Source organism: Lynx rufus, unplaced genomic scaffold (genome assembly GCF_022079265.1).
Source record: "Lynx rufus isolate CCGP_SWC_20201006 ecotype Redwood Valley unplaced genomic scaffold, mLynRuf1.p SCAF_7, whole genome shotgun sequence".
NCBI classification, from domain to species: Eukaryota; Metazoa; Chordata; class Mammalia; order Carnivora; family Felidae; genus Lynx; species Lynx rufus.
In genome coordinates, this window is record NW_025814889.1 from 138689667 (window position 1) to 138706464 (window position 16798).

Here is a 16798-nt window from a genome sequence, read left to right on the forward strand (position 1 = left end):
CACATGTGTACATGTGCGTGTATGTGTGCATGGGTGTCTGTGTCCACGTGCATGTACACGTGCGTGTATACGCACACTGCGTGTATGTGTGTCTGTGTGTGCATGCATGTGTGCATGGGTGTCAGTGTCCACATGTGCGTGCATGTGCATGCGTGCATATGTGTGCATGTGTTTCTGTGTATGTGTGCACATGTGTACATGTGCGTGTATGTGTGCATGGGTGTCTGTGTCCACGTGCATGTACACGTGCGTGTATACGCACACTGCGTGTATGTGCGTCTGTGTGTGCATGCATGTGTGCATGGGTGTCAGTGTCCACATGTGCGTGCATGTGCATGCGTGCATATGTGTGCATGTGTTTCTGTGTATGTGTGCACATGTGTACATGTGCGTGTATGTGTGCATGGGTGTCTGTGTCCACGTGCATGTACATGTATACATACGTTGCATGTATGTGCGTCTGTATGCATGCATGTGTGCATGGGTGTCTGTGTCCACGTGCATGTACACGTGCGTGTATATGTACATTGCATGTATGTGCGTCTGTGTGTGCATGCACGTGTACATGGGTGTCAGTGTCCACACGTGTGTGCATGTACACGTATACATACATTGTACGGGTTTGCATGGGCGTCTGCGTATTCACATATATGTACGCATGCATTCATATATGCACGTGCACACACATGTGCGTTTATGTATGTCTGTGTGTGCGCACAGGTGTGTATATGCGTACGTGCCTGCGTGTGTGTTTACGAAAGAATCATGGCTCCTCTCCAGGACGTCAGGAGACGCTCACGGGAGTGACAAAACAATAAAGGGCTGGTGATAGGCTTTTCCCAGCTTTGGAATGTTCACACCCAAAAAGGGGAACCGATTACCAGGTATCCACAAGTTCTTACCTGAAGCAAAAGCGTGAGAATGCGGCTCTGGAGTACACCCTCCACCTCGGGCCAAGCCCCCAGCAAGGCACGGGAGGGACCCAAAGTGGGGGGTGGGGGACATCCTGCCTCTGCGCCAGCCCCCCTCCCCCGTCCCCCACGGGAGGGCAGAGGAGCCGCTGTGCGGTCTCTGCAGGCAGACCCTCCCCCCACGCCCCTCTGGGTCGTTCCACGAATGACCCACGGATACTGCAGAGCACCTGCTGTGTACGGGGCCCCAGGCTCACGGGGGGAAAGCAGAGGGGGTCCCCGTCATCCCCCTCAGACTCTGACCCTTACAACCCGGGACCCCCAACCCTTCCACACTTCCCCAGGCCACCCCAGTCACCCTCCCGAAGCAAACATCCAGAAGGCAGGTGGTCCCTTACCACACCCCTTCAGCAGCCAGGGATCTAATCCTACGGCTTTCGTGTGACCCTACGTGTTCAGGTCACAGGACCTGAAAACACCAGAAAACGACTGCCCCCGAGGCGGTGAGCTGAGGAGAACCATGCCAAACTCGGGAATATTTTCCACACGCTCTGCCCACACGATAAAATCTACTTGTGTTAGCATCCGAGTGCTGGCAGGGTGGAGGCCCGTGGCCCCGAGCCACACGACACAGCCCAGGTGCGACCTGCTGCTCGGCCCAGGCACCCAGCGCCCCCTACCCGCCTCCTTAACAGGTTTCTGCTCTCGGGTGTCACAGCGGGCGCGTCAGCCGGGCCCCAAGTGGACTTTCCGACGGGCACCACGTCCTGGACGGAGCTCGGGCGTCACCGACAAACCACCAGAGCCGGTCTATGTCCACACGTGAGCTCTGTGCCACCCCCCCACCACCCCGCCTTCCAAAGGGCTCACCTGCCTGTGATCTTTCCCACGTTAAAAAAAATAGTTTCCCTCGGGCTCCTGGGTGGCTCGGTCTGTTAACCGCCCAGCTCTTGATTTCGGCTGAGGTCACGATCTCATGGTTCATGGGCTCGAGCCCAGCATCAGGCTCCGCAGCTGGCAGTCAATCTGCTCGGGATCCTCTGTCTCCCTCTCCCTCTGCACGCCCCCCCCTCCCCCGCCCACGCGCACTCTGCCCTCAGACTCCCCAACGACCACGGGTGACCCACTCTCGGAGTCTCACCGTCCCTCGGCCCCCAGCCGGCTCTCTCCCAAATCTCCCCTGACAGCCACCAAAACCCCCCACAGGTCAGGGGCTCTGCCACACCCACTCCCCTGCCAGGAAGGCGCTTCAGCTCATGATGGGAGCGGGAGTCCCCACACCCACCCTCTCCTGCACCTCCCTCCTCTTGAACTCTGTTCCGTGTTTGTCTGTGTTAATCTGATCATCCCTAGACCACAGGAGCCACACTGGCTCTCCAGGGCCTGGCACACATTAGGTGCTCGGTAAAAGAAACAACTCTCCCAGGGCCGCCTGGGTGGCTCAGTTGGTTAAGCGTCCCTGGATTTCGGCTCAGGTCATGATCTCACAGTCGGTGAGATGGAGCCCTGTGTCCGGCTGTGTGCTGACAGTGGGTAAGCCTGCTTGGGATTCTGTCTCTCCTCTGCCCCTCCCCCACTAGGACTCCGTCTCAAAATAAATAAACCTAAAAAAAAAAAAAGAATAAACACTCCTTTGTTTCTGAGCCAGTGTTTCTTTTTCTTTTTTTTTTTTTAATGTTTATTTATTATTGAGAGACAGAGCGTGAGCAGGGGAGGGGCAGAGAGGGGGAGACACAGAATTCGCAGCAGGCTCCAGGCTCCGAGCCGTCAGCACAGAGCCCGACGCGGGGACTCGAACCCACGAACCGTGAGATCATGACCTGAGCCGAAGTCTGTTTGCCTAACCGACTGAGCCACCCAGGCACCCCGGTGAGCCAGTGTTTCTAAAAGTATGTTAGCAAGTGACTATCCCCAGAGTTACCGAAGCCCTTGGATACTAACCAGCTTCGAGCAGCACCTAACTTTTCTGGAACAGTCTCTGCCACCGGAGAATCCAGTGCAACAGCTCAAACGGCTTGAGCTGGCCCATCCTTTTCTCACTGTGAAGTCTGGGAGAAAAACAGAAGACCAAACACCCAGACGCTGCCTGGTACGGGGCCATCTCTCTATTTCCTTGTTTGCAATCGCCTATTTAAAAGTCCCTGCGATATCCTGTATTTAACTAGGCAAAATACCTTTTAAAACTTTATCAGGCCTAGACGACTTCATGCCATATACTCCCCACCAAGGTAAACAACAGAAAGGTTGCTCAATCTTACTTCACCGAGTTTCACTCTTTTCTGGCACCCCCGAGTGATCTGTCCACCAGTCATTCTTAGCCCACACACGCTACCTTTCCCACACCCACAGGTCCGCAATGCCCACAAATGCAGGGTCACTTCCCACCAAGTGCCGTGTTCCATAAGGCACGGCTTAAGGCCCTAACCCCGCAGGCACACGCGTGTCCAAGGCGGATTAAAAACGTGCACGTTCCTCCGAGACTGACATCTGGAACGATTAAAGAAAAGTATTTGGTAGCGCCCGGGGGGCTCAGCCGGTTAAGCGTCTGACTTCGGCTCGGGTCACGATCTCACGGTTTGTGAGTTTGAGCCCCGCGTTGGGCTCCCTGCTGTCAGCACAAACCCCGCTTTGGATCCTCTGTCCCCCTCTCTCTCTGACCCTGCCCCCCCCCCATCAAAAATAAATAAACATTGGGAGGAAAAAAAAAAGCAAGCATTTGCTGCTTGAAGGATCCCATCGGGTTATCAGCCATAAAGCTTCAAACAATGCAAACGCCGCCTTTCTAAAACGTCCAGAGTAAGGTCCCAATCACAGAATTTTAAACCTCGTTCAAAAACCGTCGCATAGACAACGAACATTTTGTACCGCTGGATATCATCCAAGAACGGCAGGTACTTGTACGTGACCGTTTCAGAAGTCAAAAACATTTTCCGGGGGTGCCTGGGCGGCTCAGTCGGTTGAGCGGCCGACTTCGGCTCAGGTCACGATCTCGCGGTCCGTGAGTTCGAGCCCCGCGTCGGGCTCTGTGCCGACAGCTCGGAGCCGGGAGCCTGTTTCGGATTCTGTGTCTCCCTCTCTCTCTGCCCCTCCCCTGTTCATGCTCTGTCTCTCTCTGTCTCGCCCAGCTCGGGCACCGCCCCCAGGTGCACCTTCCCCGGCAGGCCCCTCTGCTGGAGGCCCCCAGCCCTTCCTGGCCTGGCTCCCACAAAACCCTACTGCCCGCCTGTTCCGTCCAGCCCCTCCAGGGCAGTCATAATGCATCAGAGGCTTTAGGGCATGGCTGTAAATCCAGGAAAGCCAGTAACACTTCAGTGAAAACGGCGCGTCAGTCCAAAACAACAGCTTTCCCCATTGTTCCTTCACAAAACCTAAGAATCCACCTCGGCTCAGTCGGAAGGACTGATCTTTCGGTGCCGTGCTGTTTCTACACAAAGCTGTGCTGTTTTGCAATTACAGATTTTCCAGTTTCCAGTCATTGGCTTCCCCGGGGAGCTTTAAAAGAGCCGTCAAACGGCCTGAGGTGGTAGATCATCCCGAGGTGATCTGTATTCAAACCATCCCTAACCGGAGCCGGGGATCAAGCACGGGAATATTCGGTTTCGCAAGTAATTCTTCGAGAATTTCCTCTGAGGCAAGAGGCAGAACACGGCCCACCTCCCAGATACCAGAGGAGTAAGTGTCAGTCTAAGTGCGAGAGTTCATAAAACTGTTCGATGTCCGATCAGAACCCAGTTAAAGGTAAACACTGGTTTCCAGGAGGGGGAAATCAAGACTTGAGGCCCAGGGCCCGAGTGGCACAGCGTTACGTCGCCACAGGATCAGAACCCAGCACTGGGTCCCTGAGACGGTCATTGCGGAGCACAGATCCCCAACCCACCTTCGACTGTGGTCCCCACTACAGGCCCTCCAGGCGGGCAAGCCAGCGCTCAGTAACTACCCTCTTGTGAATGAAATCCATCCTAAGCCCTGTTATCCGGCTGACGCGGTGGGGGGGAGGGGGCACATTCCTGATGCTTCAGACACACAAAACATCCACCCTTCCACACACACCGCTCCCACCAAAGCCCCGTGTGTCCCCTGTGAAATCAAAACCCTAGGATGTTGCCAACTCGCTTTCATACAGGCTCTCTCCACTCTGCTTCATCCCGCAGGTAAAGTTGTATAAGAAAAAACAAAACCGAGCGAAGGGGCATTCAGGAAAAGAGCCCTTTTTTTTTTTTTTAATTGGCCATTACTTGGAATATCCATCACCCCGGTTAACAGTTTTCCCTGAGGGCCTATTTATTCCTCGCTCTCTGCCCAGATTCGTATTCTCTGCCTGTAATTCACAACTTCACAGAACGTGAAATAGCCACTTGCGGATGGGCCATACGGCCAAAATTCATGTTGACGGGCTGCACCACCTTTCCCAACTGGAGCTGTAGGCTCCAGACCTTATAAGCAAACCACAGAAACCGGAAACAACCGTTTGCCACCCAACCCCGATGGCCAACTGTGAAGACAAAACAAATCGGAAAACTAACTTTTTAATGCTGGCAGGGCTCCCACAGTGATCCTGGATCGTAATGATTTATTGTTGAAATAAGTCAAACGAAACGTTGACTTCAAACGACCCACGGATCCAAGCCTTTCCTGGTGACGGTTTGGTCTCATCCTTAAGGTCACCTGGCCGCGCCAGCCGACCACGTCTCTAGGCGTAGGTCCCTTTGAGAAGCCGCCGTGTCCCCCGGTTCCCACACCCTCTATCTGTCCCCCTCTCCCTGGCCCTGCGGGTCCTGCCTGGCACACGGGGGTCAGCAGCACAGAGGACTACATCTCTGCCGCCAACCGAGCACGTGCCCGGCTGAGCCGAGACCGTCTAAGTCTTCAGCGCGCCTCCAGCCCCAGAGAGGGCCAGCTGGGTTCCCACACCGGCTCCGCCGCCGAAGCGGGCAGGCCTCTAAGTAACACCCAAATTACAAGTCCGCGTCCAGGAGCAGAAGCCAAGATCAAACGAGGCTACGCTTTTCAAAGAGCTCCCAGACAGACAAGCACACACGAGCCGGATTGTTATTATCTGGAGGAGACAGAAAAGAGACACCAAGGGAGCGAACTCCAGCCATATTACAGGGTGACTCAGGGAACCATCCAGCAATTTCCATCCAGCGCACGGGGCGGGCAGTGACCTTTGATCTTCCCAGACAGGGGGAGGGATGGCTGACTGCCGAGCATCTCCAAGCACACCAGACAACCACTCAGTTAACCCTGGAGACCAGGTTTTAATAGCACAATCAGGAGCCACAGCCCGCTGAGCAAAGGGCCAAAAAGCCCTGGTCTTGAACTTGAAGCAGCCCAGGCCTGCTCCCAGCAAAAACGCTGTGGGAAGCGGCGTGGGTACCCCTCCCACTCCCTTGGCCTAAGTGGGGAGCACGCCCCCAGCCCGAGGCACCAACCTTCCAACCGGAGGCCACAAATCCCCAAAGAGCTGCCCGGGCCCTGCCCAAATGCGCCCCGACATGCCGGGAGGGCCCCTGGCAGGTCCCCGCGGCTCGTGGCCCTCCAGGCGGCCTGGCGGGAGCCCTGCCGGCCACTCACCGGAAACAGACACCTCCATGAGCGCCTCCAGCGGCCGGTTGTTGTCCAGGTCCCGGCTGAGCTGCAACTCGCCGGTGGCAGGGTCCAACAGCAGCAGCCGAAGCTCATTGCCCTGCAGGAAGGTGTAGTTGAGGCTGTCGGAGAGGTCGGGGTCGTGGGCCGGGATGCGGCCGATCACGCCGGTGGGGAAGCTGTTGGACTTATTGGTGACGTAGTTGTTGAAGAGGATGTGGAAGTCGGGCAGCACCGGCGGGTTGTCGTTCTGGTCCAGGAGGCGGATGTGCACGGTGGCCCGGCTCACGAGCGGGGCGGACGTGGCCTGCACCACCAGCACGTACTCCCGCCGGACCTCGAAGTCCAGCTCGACCAGAGCACGCAGGTCCCCGCTCAGCAGGTCCAGCTGGAAGACCTCGGGCACGTTGCCCTCCACGATCTGATACATGATCTGGGCGTTGGGGCCTTCGTCGGGGTCGTTGGCACGGATCCTTGCCACCACAGAGCCCACCGGGCTGTTCTCCTCCACGAACAGCTCCAGCTCGTCCCTCTCGAACACCGGGGGGTTGTCGTTAATGTCCAAGACGCTCACCTGGACTTCCACCGAGGCGCTAAGCGGGGCTGGGCTCCCCCGGTCCACGGCCAGGGCCCGAAGGTTGTACACGGCCACGTTCTCCCGGTCCAGCCGGCGCTGGGTTCGGATCACGCCGGACGTGGGCTCGATGTAGAAGTCGCCGTCACCATCGTCCCCACCCTGGAAGGTGTACAGCAGGCGGCCGTTGGGGCCCGAGTCCCGATCCGTGGCAGACACCTGGAGGACGCTGGTGGACGGCGGCACGTCCTCAAAGACGGAACCCTGGTAGAAATCCCGCAGGAAGCGGGGTGCGTTGTCGTTGGCGTCGAGGATGAGGATCTCCAGGGAGGTGGTGTCGGACTTTTGGGGGATGCCGTTGTCCCGAGCGGTGATGGCCAGCGTGTAGGCGGCCTGGTCCTCGTAGTCCAGCTCGGTCATGGTGTAGACGGTGCCCGTGTCCGGGTCGATGCGGAACTGCGGAACCGGGTCCTCCAGCACGTAGGTGATGCGCGCATTCTCGCCCGTGTCCTCATCGGTGGCACCGATGACGGCCACGGAGGTGCCCACCGGCCGGTCCTCGCTGACGCTCACCGTGTAGTGCGAGCTCTGGAAGACCGGCCGGTGCGTGTTGGCGTCGGTGACGTTGATGAAGACCTGCGCGGTGTGCGAGCGCGTGCCGTCGGACGCGGCCACCGCCAGCACGTACTGCCGCTCCTGTTTGTAGTCCAGCGGCAGCGCCAGGGTGATGAGGCCGCCGCCGCTCTGGCTGCTGAGCGCGAAGCGGTTCCGAGTGTTGCCGCCCGTGAGCTGGTAGGTGATCACGCTGTTGGCGTCCCGGTCGCGGGCCCGCAGGGTCAGCACGCTGCTCCCCACGGCCGCGTCCTCGTTCAGACGCAGCTCGTACACCGGCTGCGTGAACATCGGGTCGTTGTCGTTGACGTCTAGCACCGTGATGGACACGCTGGCGGAGGAGCTCATGGGCGGGGAGCCATGGTCCACCGCCTCCACCCCGAAGCGGTAGTGTTCCACCTCCTCGCGGTCCAGCTCCGCGCACACCGTGATCCAGCCAGAGCTGTTGTGGATCTGGAAAGGGAAGTCCGCGGGCGCCGCGGGGTCTTGGGGCCCAGGCCCAGCACCGCCGCCCGCGGAGGCGGAAGCCGTGTCCACCAGGCGGTAGCGCAGACGCGCGTTCTCCCCCGCGTCCGCGTCCACGGCCTGGATGTGCAGCACCGAGTGGCCCAGAGGCACGTTCTCCAGCACGGCTGCCTGGAAGGGGCTGCTCACAAAGATGGGGGCGTTGTCGTTCACGTCCAGCACCTGCACCAAGACCAGCCCCGAGGAGTTGATGAGCGGAGGCCGGCCCCCATCCTGGGCCTTGATGCGAAGCGTGTACTCCCTGATGGCCTCAAAGTCCAGCGGGTTGATCACATCGAGGCTGCCGCTCAGCGAATGCAGGTAGAACTGCCCCTTCAGGTTGCCGCTGACGATGCTGTAGTGGATGGCCGCGTTCTGCCCCTGGTCCCGATCGCTGGCCTGCACGCGCAGCACGGGCGTGTTGACGGCCACGTCCTCGGGCACCTGGACCACGTAGCGCTTCTCGCTGAACTGGGGGTAGTTGTCATTCTCATCCTCCACCACGATGTGCACGGTGGCTGTGGCGCTGAGCGGGCCCGGGTTGCGGCCCTGGTCGTTGGCCTCCACCAGCAGCTGGTAGGCGGCCGCCTCCTCCCGGTCCACCGCCGCGCGTGTGCGCACCACGCCCGAGCGCGGGTCGATCTCAAACACGCCTCCCGCACCCTCCAGCAGGCGGTAGCGCATGTTGGCGTTGGAGGGCGCGTCGCCGTCGGTGGCGCGGATGGTCAGCACCTCGTAGCCCACCTCCAGATTCTCACGCACGCGCTCACGGTACTCGGACTGCTCGAAGACGGGGCTGTGGTCGTTGGTGTCGCTGACCGTGACGGTGAGATAGGTGGCGGCCGAGCGCCGCGGTGAGCCGTGGTCCACCGCGCTCACCTTGAGCACGTGCGTGTCCTTGGTCTCGCGGTCCAGTGCGCGGGCCGTGCTCACCGCGCCCGTGGCGGGGTCGATGAGAAAGTAGCCGTTGGAGCGCTCATCGAACAGCGCCTCCATCTGGTAGCTCAGGCGCCCCGCCTCGCCCTCGTCCGGGTCGTGCGCGCGCAGCTCGATGACCCCGGTGCCCGCTGGCTCGTTCTCGGGCACCGATACCTGGTAGCTAGGCAGCGGGAACTGCGGGGTCGTGCTGCCGCCAGCGCCCCGCCGAGCCCGCCGCGGGCCCCCGGCCCCAGCCTGGGGCCGGCTCGGCGGCGACGGCGACGGCGACGGCGACGGGGAGGGCGTCCCCGCGGCCGCCTCCAGCGCCAGCTCCACCTGGATGGCGCCGGCCGCGCGCCGCAGGGCGCACAGCAGGCGCAGGCGGGCCGAGCCCCCGGGCGGCAGGCAGACGGGGTGGCGCGGGCAGCGGGGGCCGGGGCGCGGCGGGCAGCTGCAGGCGGGGAACGTGGTCAGGGCCGCGAGTGCCGAGTGCAGCGTGGCCCCGCCACCGCCGCCGCCGCCGCCCGAGGCCGGGAAGCAGAGCGCCGCGTCGGGCCCCGGCACGGTGAGCACAGCCCGCGCCCGCAGCTCAGCGCTGGGGGCCCGTCGGCTGCGGGGCCGGACGGCGCAACCCGGGCCGTGCGCGCGCACCCTCAGGCGGAGGCTCAGTGCCGTCGGGGCGCCGCGGGCGGTCAGGCGGACGAGCAGCGGCAGCGGGCGCCCCCCCAGGCGCACGCAGCCCCGGGGCCCCGCGCCCGGCCCGCGCCGCCTCCCCGCCAGTCGCCCGTCTCGGCTCACGTCCAGCAGCTCCCGCAGCGCCCGGGGCGTGCGCGCAGCGTCCAGCGCGTAGGTCCAGCCGGGCCCGAGGGCGAAGGCGCGGGCGCCGCCGGGCACGCGCAGCTCCCAGGCGGCAGCTCGCAGCCCCAGCGCGGGCAGGGCGGCGGCCGCAGCCAGGAGCAGCAGCGCGGGCAGCACGGCCGGCTGCGGCGGCGGCGCCATGGCCCGGAGCCCGAGCCCGAGCCGGGCGCCCGAGCACAATCCATGCACCCGGCGCGGCTCCGCATGCACCCGGCGCGGCCGGGGGAGGGCTCCTGCGCGCCCGGCGCCGGGCCCTCGGGGCGGCCCGCGCCCTGCCTCCCCGGGGGCCCCGGCGGGGACACCGGGGGCCGCGCTCCCGGTCTCCCCCGCAGCTTCCACCTCGAGAGCACTTTGCGAAAGTTTGCGAAGTTGGTTTCAAGATGGCTCCTCTGCGCGTCCCGGGAGGGCGCCGCGCATCAACCTGCGGTGGCGGCGGCTCCGGGCGGCTCCAGGTGGCTCCCGCGCGGGCTCGGCCGGGCGGCGTGGGAAGCGGGGCGGGCCCGGGCAGGGCGGGGGCAGCGCTCCGGGAGCGGGCTGGGCCGCTCCGCGCCGCTCAGACCCCGGCGGCCGGCTGCTGCCTGGGCGGTGCGCTCGGCCCGCGCCCCCTCTGCCCGCGCTCTCCCCGCCCCCGGCCCCGCCGGGCCCCGCCCCCGGCCCCGCCGCGTATTGTTCGGCCCCGGGGGGGAGCCGGCCCGGAGGTGCGCGCCGGGAGGATCGCTATGGAGACGCGGGGGCGCAGCCGGGGCGGGGGCTGGAGGCCGGGCCCACTCCCTCTGCGGCCTCCCACCCGGCCTCCCCGGGAGGGGTGGGGGGGGGCGGGGCCGAGGGAGCCCGGCCGGGAAAGGCGGGGCAGGGGGCCCCCGGGCGGCCGCTACCAGTGGGGCGGTGGCTCTGCTGGTCCCTGGCTGGGCGCGGCCCGGAGCCGGCCCCCCCCCCCTCCACCAGCCTACGCCGGCAGAATTGGTCGGCGGATTCCGCCGCGCAGGTGGGACCCGGGACGGGACAGAGGGGTGCGGAGGTGCCCGGGAGGGGGCCGGATTGCCCGCCCCGGGTTGCGGACCGCGGGTAGCGCTGGAGTGCGGTTACCCGTTTACAGCAACATGCCGGAGGCTAAGGTGCTTTTACTGCCACAGAACTTCCCTGGGCTTGGAAACGCGATAGGCAACTAAGCGAATTCGGGTCCCACTGGGTTTAAAGCGCAACTTTTAAACGAAAAGAAAAATGACCCGGGTTGACATTTGGGATTTGGCGTGGGGACGGCGGAGGCGCCCGGTCCGAGCGTTCGCGGTCGCGCGGTCCGGTCGGGGGGGCCTTCTGGCTCCTCCCGCAGCGCGGCGGCCGGGGATCGGGGAGACACCTGCGGGCGCTTTGTAAGTGTGACAGCACCCCTTTCACCGCCTCCACGCCCGGGGCCTCCTGCGGGGAAAAGACGACACAAGAGAACTTTAGACCTGACCAACGCACCGCCGCCTTGTGCGGGAAACCGGTGGACATTTCCCCCCAACCCCCGCCGCCTCCTGCGGAGCACAGCTTGTGGGGCGGGGGTTAGGACTCTACCACACCCCCACCTGCGGCGAGGCTTTAGCATTGTGCCACCCCTGGCTGGCACGCACTCGCCCTCCGGAGAACTCTGGGTGCCAGAACCCCAGTCCAGCTCGTAGGCCTGTCAGTGGCGTCTCTCCTTCCCAGAAGGCTCCCTGGGTCGGCCGGGTAGAAGGATCTGGGTGAGAGGTGTTGCGAGCAGGTACTTTTGACAAGAGAGGTGCTGGCCCCCACATTTCCAGACTGAGCGCAGGTGGGGTAGGGGTCAGCAGAAAATGACGAACTCAACCAACAGCGCTCAAAGCTACCGAGTACAATATCTTTAGGCTGAAGCCAAAAATGAGCATTTTCTTCCCATTAGCAACGACTTAAAGAGGTTATTATTAGCCTTAAATGTAGATTTGCTTTAGAATCTTTTAATCTGGGAGTTTCCACTGGCAAGCCCCTTCGGGAAATGTGTGCATGGAGGGAGGGGAAGGAAAGAGAACAGTCCATCATCCCTCAAGTGTGACCGTCCAGGACCTCCTTCCTCTTGGTTGGGGAGGATCAGATGGCAGGAGTTTTCCAGTGGGGAGGACAAGGAGGATCCCGAGCCCAGAGCTTTGCAGTGGAAAGCTCCAGGCCAGGGTGAGGGGAAGGCAGAGACTGGCCAGAGAGAACCCCAGAGTATTTCTCAAAAGGAGCTTTAAATAGGTTGGGTTGGGGTTTATATAAACAAAGGGCTCTGCTGCACTGTGCCTGCTGGTTTTTGAAAATTCAAATGCAGTGAATGAGTTTGGGTGTGGGCATGCTTTCCCCGAACAAGACACCTGCAGGCTGTGAGGTAACCGCCAGGGCCACTCTGAGCCACTTCCTGGTCCCAGGGTGGGGGGAGGAAGGAACGCATGGACAGACCTGGCTAACGTGATGCCCTGAGAGAGCGAGTGAGAGAGAGAGAGAGAGAGCCCAATGTTCCGTTCACGTGTGGGTTCCCAAGCAGGCCCAGACTGCGTGTTTAGGAATGTGCACAGAGGAAAGATTCAGAAACTGCAAGGAGGTGATGTGAGTGTGGTCAGGAAGAGGGCTGGGCAGCGGGGGACGTCCAGTTCTGGACAGGGCTAGCGGCTTTATGATCCTACATCAAACTCTGCACACAGGCTTTATGCACCTTTCTGTACGCACATGTGTCTGCAGTGTTAACGAATGGGGGTGGGGGGTTGCGGAAAACAGGCTGCAGCTCGCGAAGTGACCGCACGGGTTCTAGGTGCGTCAGGAGAACAACACAAATCCAAAAGGGCTGGCGCCTCAGAGGGGTCGCGGTCCAGTTCTGACTCTAAGCGGTTGTGTGACCTTCGCCAGGGCCTAACTCTGGAAGAGAGACTGGAAATAAGAGTAGTTTGGATTCCTCGCCTCATTAGAGGATTATTAAGACCTGGTAGGGGCACCTGGCTGGCTCAGTCAGTGGAGCATGGGACTCTTGATCTCAGGGTTGTGAGTTCGAGCCCTGTGTGGAGGGTAGAGATTACTTTTTTTTTTAATTTTTTTTAACGTTTATTTATTTTTGAGACAGAGAGAGAGACAGAGCATGAACGGGGGAGGGTCAGAGAGAGGGAGACACAGAATGTGAAACAGGCTCCAGGCTCTGAGCAGTCAGCACAGAGCCCGACGCGGGGCTCGAACTCACATACCGCGAGATCGTGACGTGAGCCGAAGGCGGACGCTTAACCAACTGAGCCACCCAGGCGCCCCGAGATTACTTTAAAAAACAACAACAACAACAACAACAACAACGACCACAGGGCTGCCTGGGTGGCTCAGCCAGTTAAGCATGGGACTTCGGTTCGGGTCATGATCTCGCGGTCCATGAGTTCGAGCCCCGCGTCGGGTTCTGTGCTGACAGCTCAGAGCCTGGAGCGTGTTTCAGATTCTGTGTCTGCCTCTCTGGCCCTTCCCGCTTGCACTCTGTCTCTCTCTCTTTCTCAAAAATACATAAACTTTAAAAAAAAAAAAAAAGATTGCATAAAGAGGCTGGCACAGGCCTGGCTCTGGAGCAGGTCTACTAGGGCTAACTTTTCCTGCTACCCTGTCATCGTCACTGAGCACCAGGTCATGGTTGTTTTATCACTTCCTCAGTGGTCCTGGCTGAAACTGTGCACTAAGGGGCGCATGCCCATGCCCGTGCTCATGCAGAGGCAGGGGCTGTAACTTTCATGCAATTTCCCAGGGGGTCTGTGCTCGCCCCTGATCCAGTCCACGCTCAGTGTGTTCACCGAAAGTGAACTGAGGTCAGGGGGCAAAGGCATATGCCTGGGGGCTGGCCTGTCCTCTGGTGGCTGTACCTGAGGGGCTGAGCCCCGCCCACCTGCCCTTCCCCCTGGGGGTGGCTCCAAGCGGGAGTCCCTCCCCGCAGGTCCCCACCGTGTCTGAGGATGAGCATCCACTCACTGACTCTGAGGCCCCTCCTGGGGGTGGGGGTGGGGTCACATCAGAGTGGGAGGAGCTTGGAGGTTAGCAGTGGTGCCCGTGCCTGAGAGGCCACTTGTCTATTGGTTTAAGTGCCTGGAGCGGCTGCCACTCCTGGGGTCAGGGGCTCAGTGACTCCTAATTGATGTTTATATTTTGCACACGCCCCTGACGTGTTTCACGTGAAGCGAGTGCTTTAAAAAGAAAAACAGGGGCGCCTGGGTGGCTCAGTCGGTTAAGTGTCCGACATCGCTCAGGTCATGATCTCGCGGTCCGTGAGTTCGAGCCCCGCGTCGGGCTCTGTGCCGACAGCTCAGAGCCTGGAACCTGTTTCAGATTCTGTGTCTCCCTCTCTCTGACCCTCCCCTGTTCATGCTCTGTCTCTCCCTGTCTCAAAAGTAAATAAAACATTTAAAAAATTTAAAAAAAAAAAAAAAAGAAAAACAAAAATTTTAAGGCAGAGCTGTGGATCCCTAGCATTGCACATGTTCTGGAAAGCATCTTAAAACATTTTTTGCTGGGGGCTCGAATCAGAACCCACATGAATTCTGGACTCTGTTCCTCACGCAGTAAATCCCTGAGCCGATCTTTAAATGGGGAGGAGGCAAAAAGAAACACCCCAGTGGTGAAAGCCAGAAAGCAAGTCTCGGCTGGGGCTTGTTATTTGGGGTGGGGGGAGTTCAGAGGGAACAAGCTCTTGCAAACAGCCCCTCTTCGCTCCCCGGGGCCCCTCGCCTTGGGTGGGGTTTGACTGGTGGGAAATCCCGAGAAAGTCCAAACTCGGAACAAAGACGGGACCTCAACTGAATTAGAAGGTTAATAGAAGTGAGGGGGCAAAGGGAGTTTAGAACCTAGTCTAGAATGTTTCGTGTACTAGGGCTTTCCTGAATGACCCTGTATCGTTCGTGACAAAAAATAAAATTGTTTTCCTGGTTGGAAGTTACCAGAATCTTCTAAATAGAAATGCTGTGGTTTCTCTCAGGCCCCCAGGCCCTTGGACTGGGGCTTGTGGCCACAGGTCTTGTGTCCTGAGCTACCACGGCATCTCTGGGGAGCCCAGGGTTGAAGGCAGCAAGGGGCCCCTGTCCCGCCCTGGTCCTCAAGCCTTCGGAGCAGGTCCTGGGCAGGCCCACCTGGGCCCCCTCAGGCTGCACTGGCCTCTAGTGGCCGAGCACAGTCACTGCCCCACCGGAGTCCCGGAGGTGCCCGCCTCCCTCCCTGCACAAGGGGCCCCCAGGTGCCCTCGGGGAGCAGAGCGCCAGCCGGCAACAGGCCCTCGTGGGCACCTGTGCACACGGAACGTAGGCGGTGGAGCCCTGAGGGACCGCCACCCCTGCTGGCCCCGAGCAGGCTGGGCCACGCGGCCTCCCGACTACACCGCCACACCGGGGCTCCTGGGACTCAGCGGGTTAAGGTAAGGGGGCCCCTCCCCCTCTGCTGGAGGCTTCTTAAACTGAGGCTCACAGCACATGGCCGGGGGCGGAGCTGGCACTCAAACACCTTAGGTCCCCAACCCGCAGGGAATGACCCGAGGCTGGCCGACCAGGAAGGGTCAGATCCAGTATCCGAGCCCCCGCAGGGGAATGGAGCAGGTGGAGGGGCTCCCGGGGACCGAGGAAGGCCACAAAAGGCAGGACCAGAGCCGAGCGGAGACCCCGTCCGTGGTGGGAGTGGGGGAGGCGGATGCCCTGAAGACTGGGCACTTGGCTGACATCCACGGTGGCAGACGTACTTGTATCTGTCACTGTTGTTCCCAGCATCACACAGCCAGTGGGGGGAAGCCCGTCGTCTTAACTTGATTATTTCCACCACCACCTTCCCCCCCCCCGCATATCTCCCTTCTTTTTCTTTTTTTTTTTTAAATTTTTTTTTCAACGTTTATTTATTTTTGGGACAGAGAGAGACAGAGCATGAACGGGGGAGAGGCAGAGAGAGAGGGAGACACAGAATCGGAAACAGGCTCCAGGCTCTGAGCCATCAGCCCAGAGCCTGACGCGGGGCTCGAACTCACGGACCGCGAGATCGTGACCTGGCTGAAGTCGGACGCTTAACCGACTGCGCCACCCAGGCGCCCCTCCCTTCTTTTTCAAAAAAGATCTATTTCACACACCGTAGAATTCACCCTTTTAAAGGTGTGTGACTCGGTGGTGTTGAGTGCCTTCGCAAAGCTGTGTAACTATCACGCTGTGGGATTCCAGAACGTTCCCATCACCCTGAAAAGAAGCTGGTGCCATTAGCAGTCACCTCCACCCCCCACCCCACCCCCGTAGCTCCCTCCTCTGCTGTCTGCCTCTGTGGGCACTTCCTATAAATGGGACCCTACAATATGCAGCCTTCCATGGCTGGCTCCTTTCCCTAAGGATCATCCATGTTGTACCACGAATCAGGGCTTTGTTCCTTTTTAGGGCTGCGTAATATTCCATTGTATGGATAGACCACATGTGTCACCCGTTCATCGCCTGATGGGTATTCGGGTTGTTTCCACTTCTTGACTATGAACAACCTCTCTTCCTTTTTTTTTTTAAAGTTCCGTCCCCAGTGCAAAGCCCAACACGGGGCTCAGTCTCACAAACCATGAGATCATGACCTTAGCCGAAATCAAGAGTCGACGCTCGGGGTGCCTGGGTGGCTCAGTTGGTTAAGCATCTGACTTCAGCTCAGGTCATGATCTCATGATTCATGGGTTCAAGCCCTGAGTCAAGCTCTGCACTGACAGCTCGGACCCTGGATCCTGCTTCGGATTCTGTGTCTCCCTCTCTTTCCTCCCCCCCCCAAATAAATAAACATTAAAACATTAAACATTAAAAAAAAAGAATCGTACACTTAACCGACTGAGCCACCCAGGCACCCC

General features: G+C 60.3%; 1 protein-coding gene across 1 annotated transcript in view; it reads right to left on the minus strand.

Moving 5' to 3' along the window:
* The window catches only part of CELSR1 (cadherin EGF LAG seven-pass G-type receptor 1), a 138367-nt gene extending 128263 nt beyond the window's left edge, over positions 1-10104 (minus strand). Inside the window, exon 1 of the mRNA XM_047066419.1 lies at positions 6486-10104. Coding sequence (XP_046922375.1) covers positions 6486-10104 — 3619 coding nt within the window. The remainder of the gene's footprint in view (positions 1-6485) is intronic.
* Between the last annotated feature and the right edge of the window lie 6694 nt (positions 10105-16798).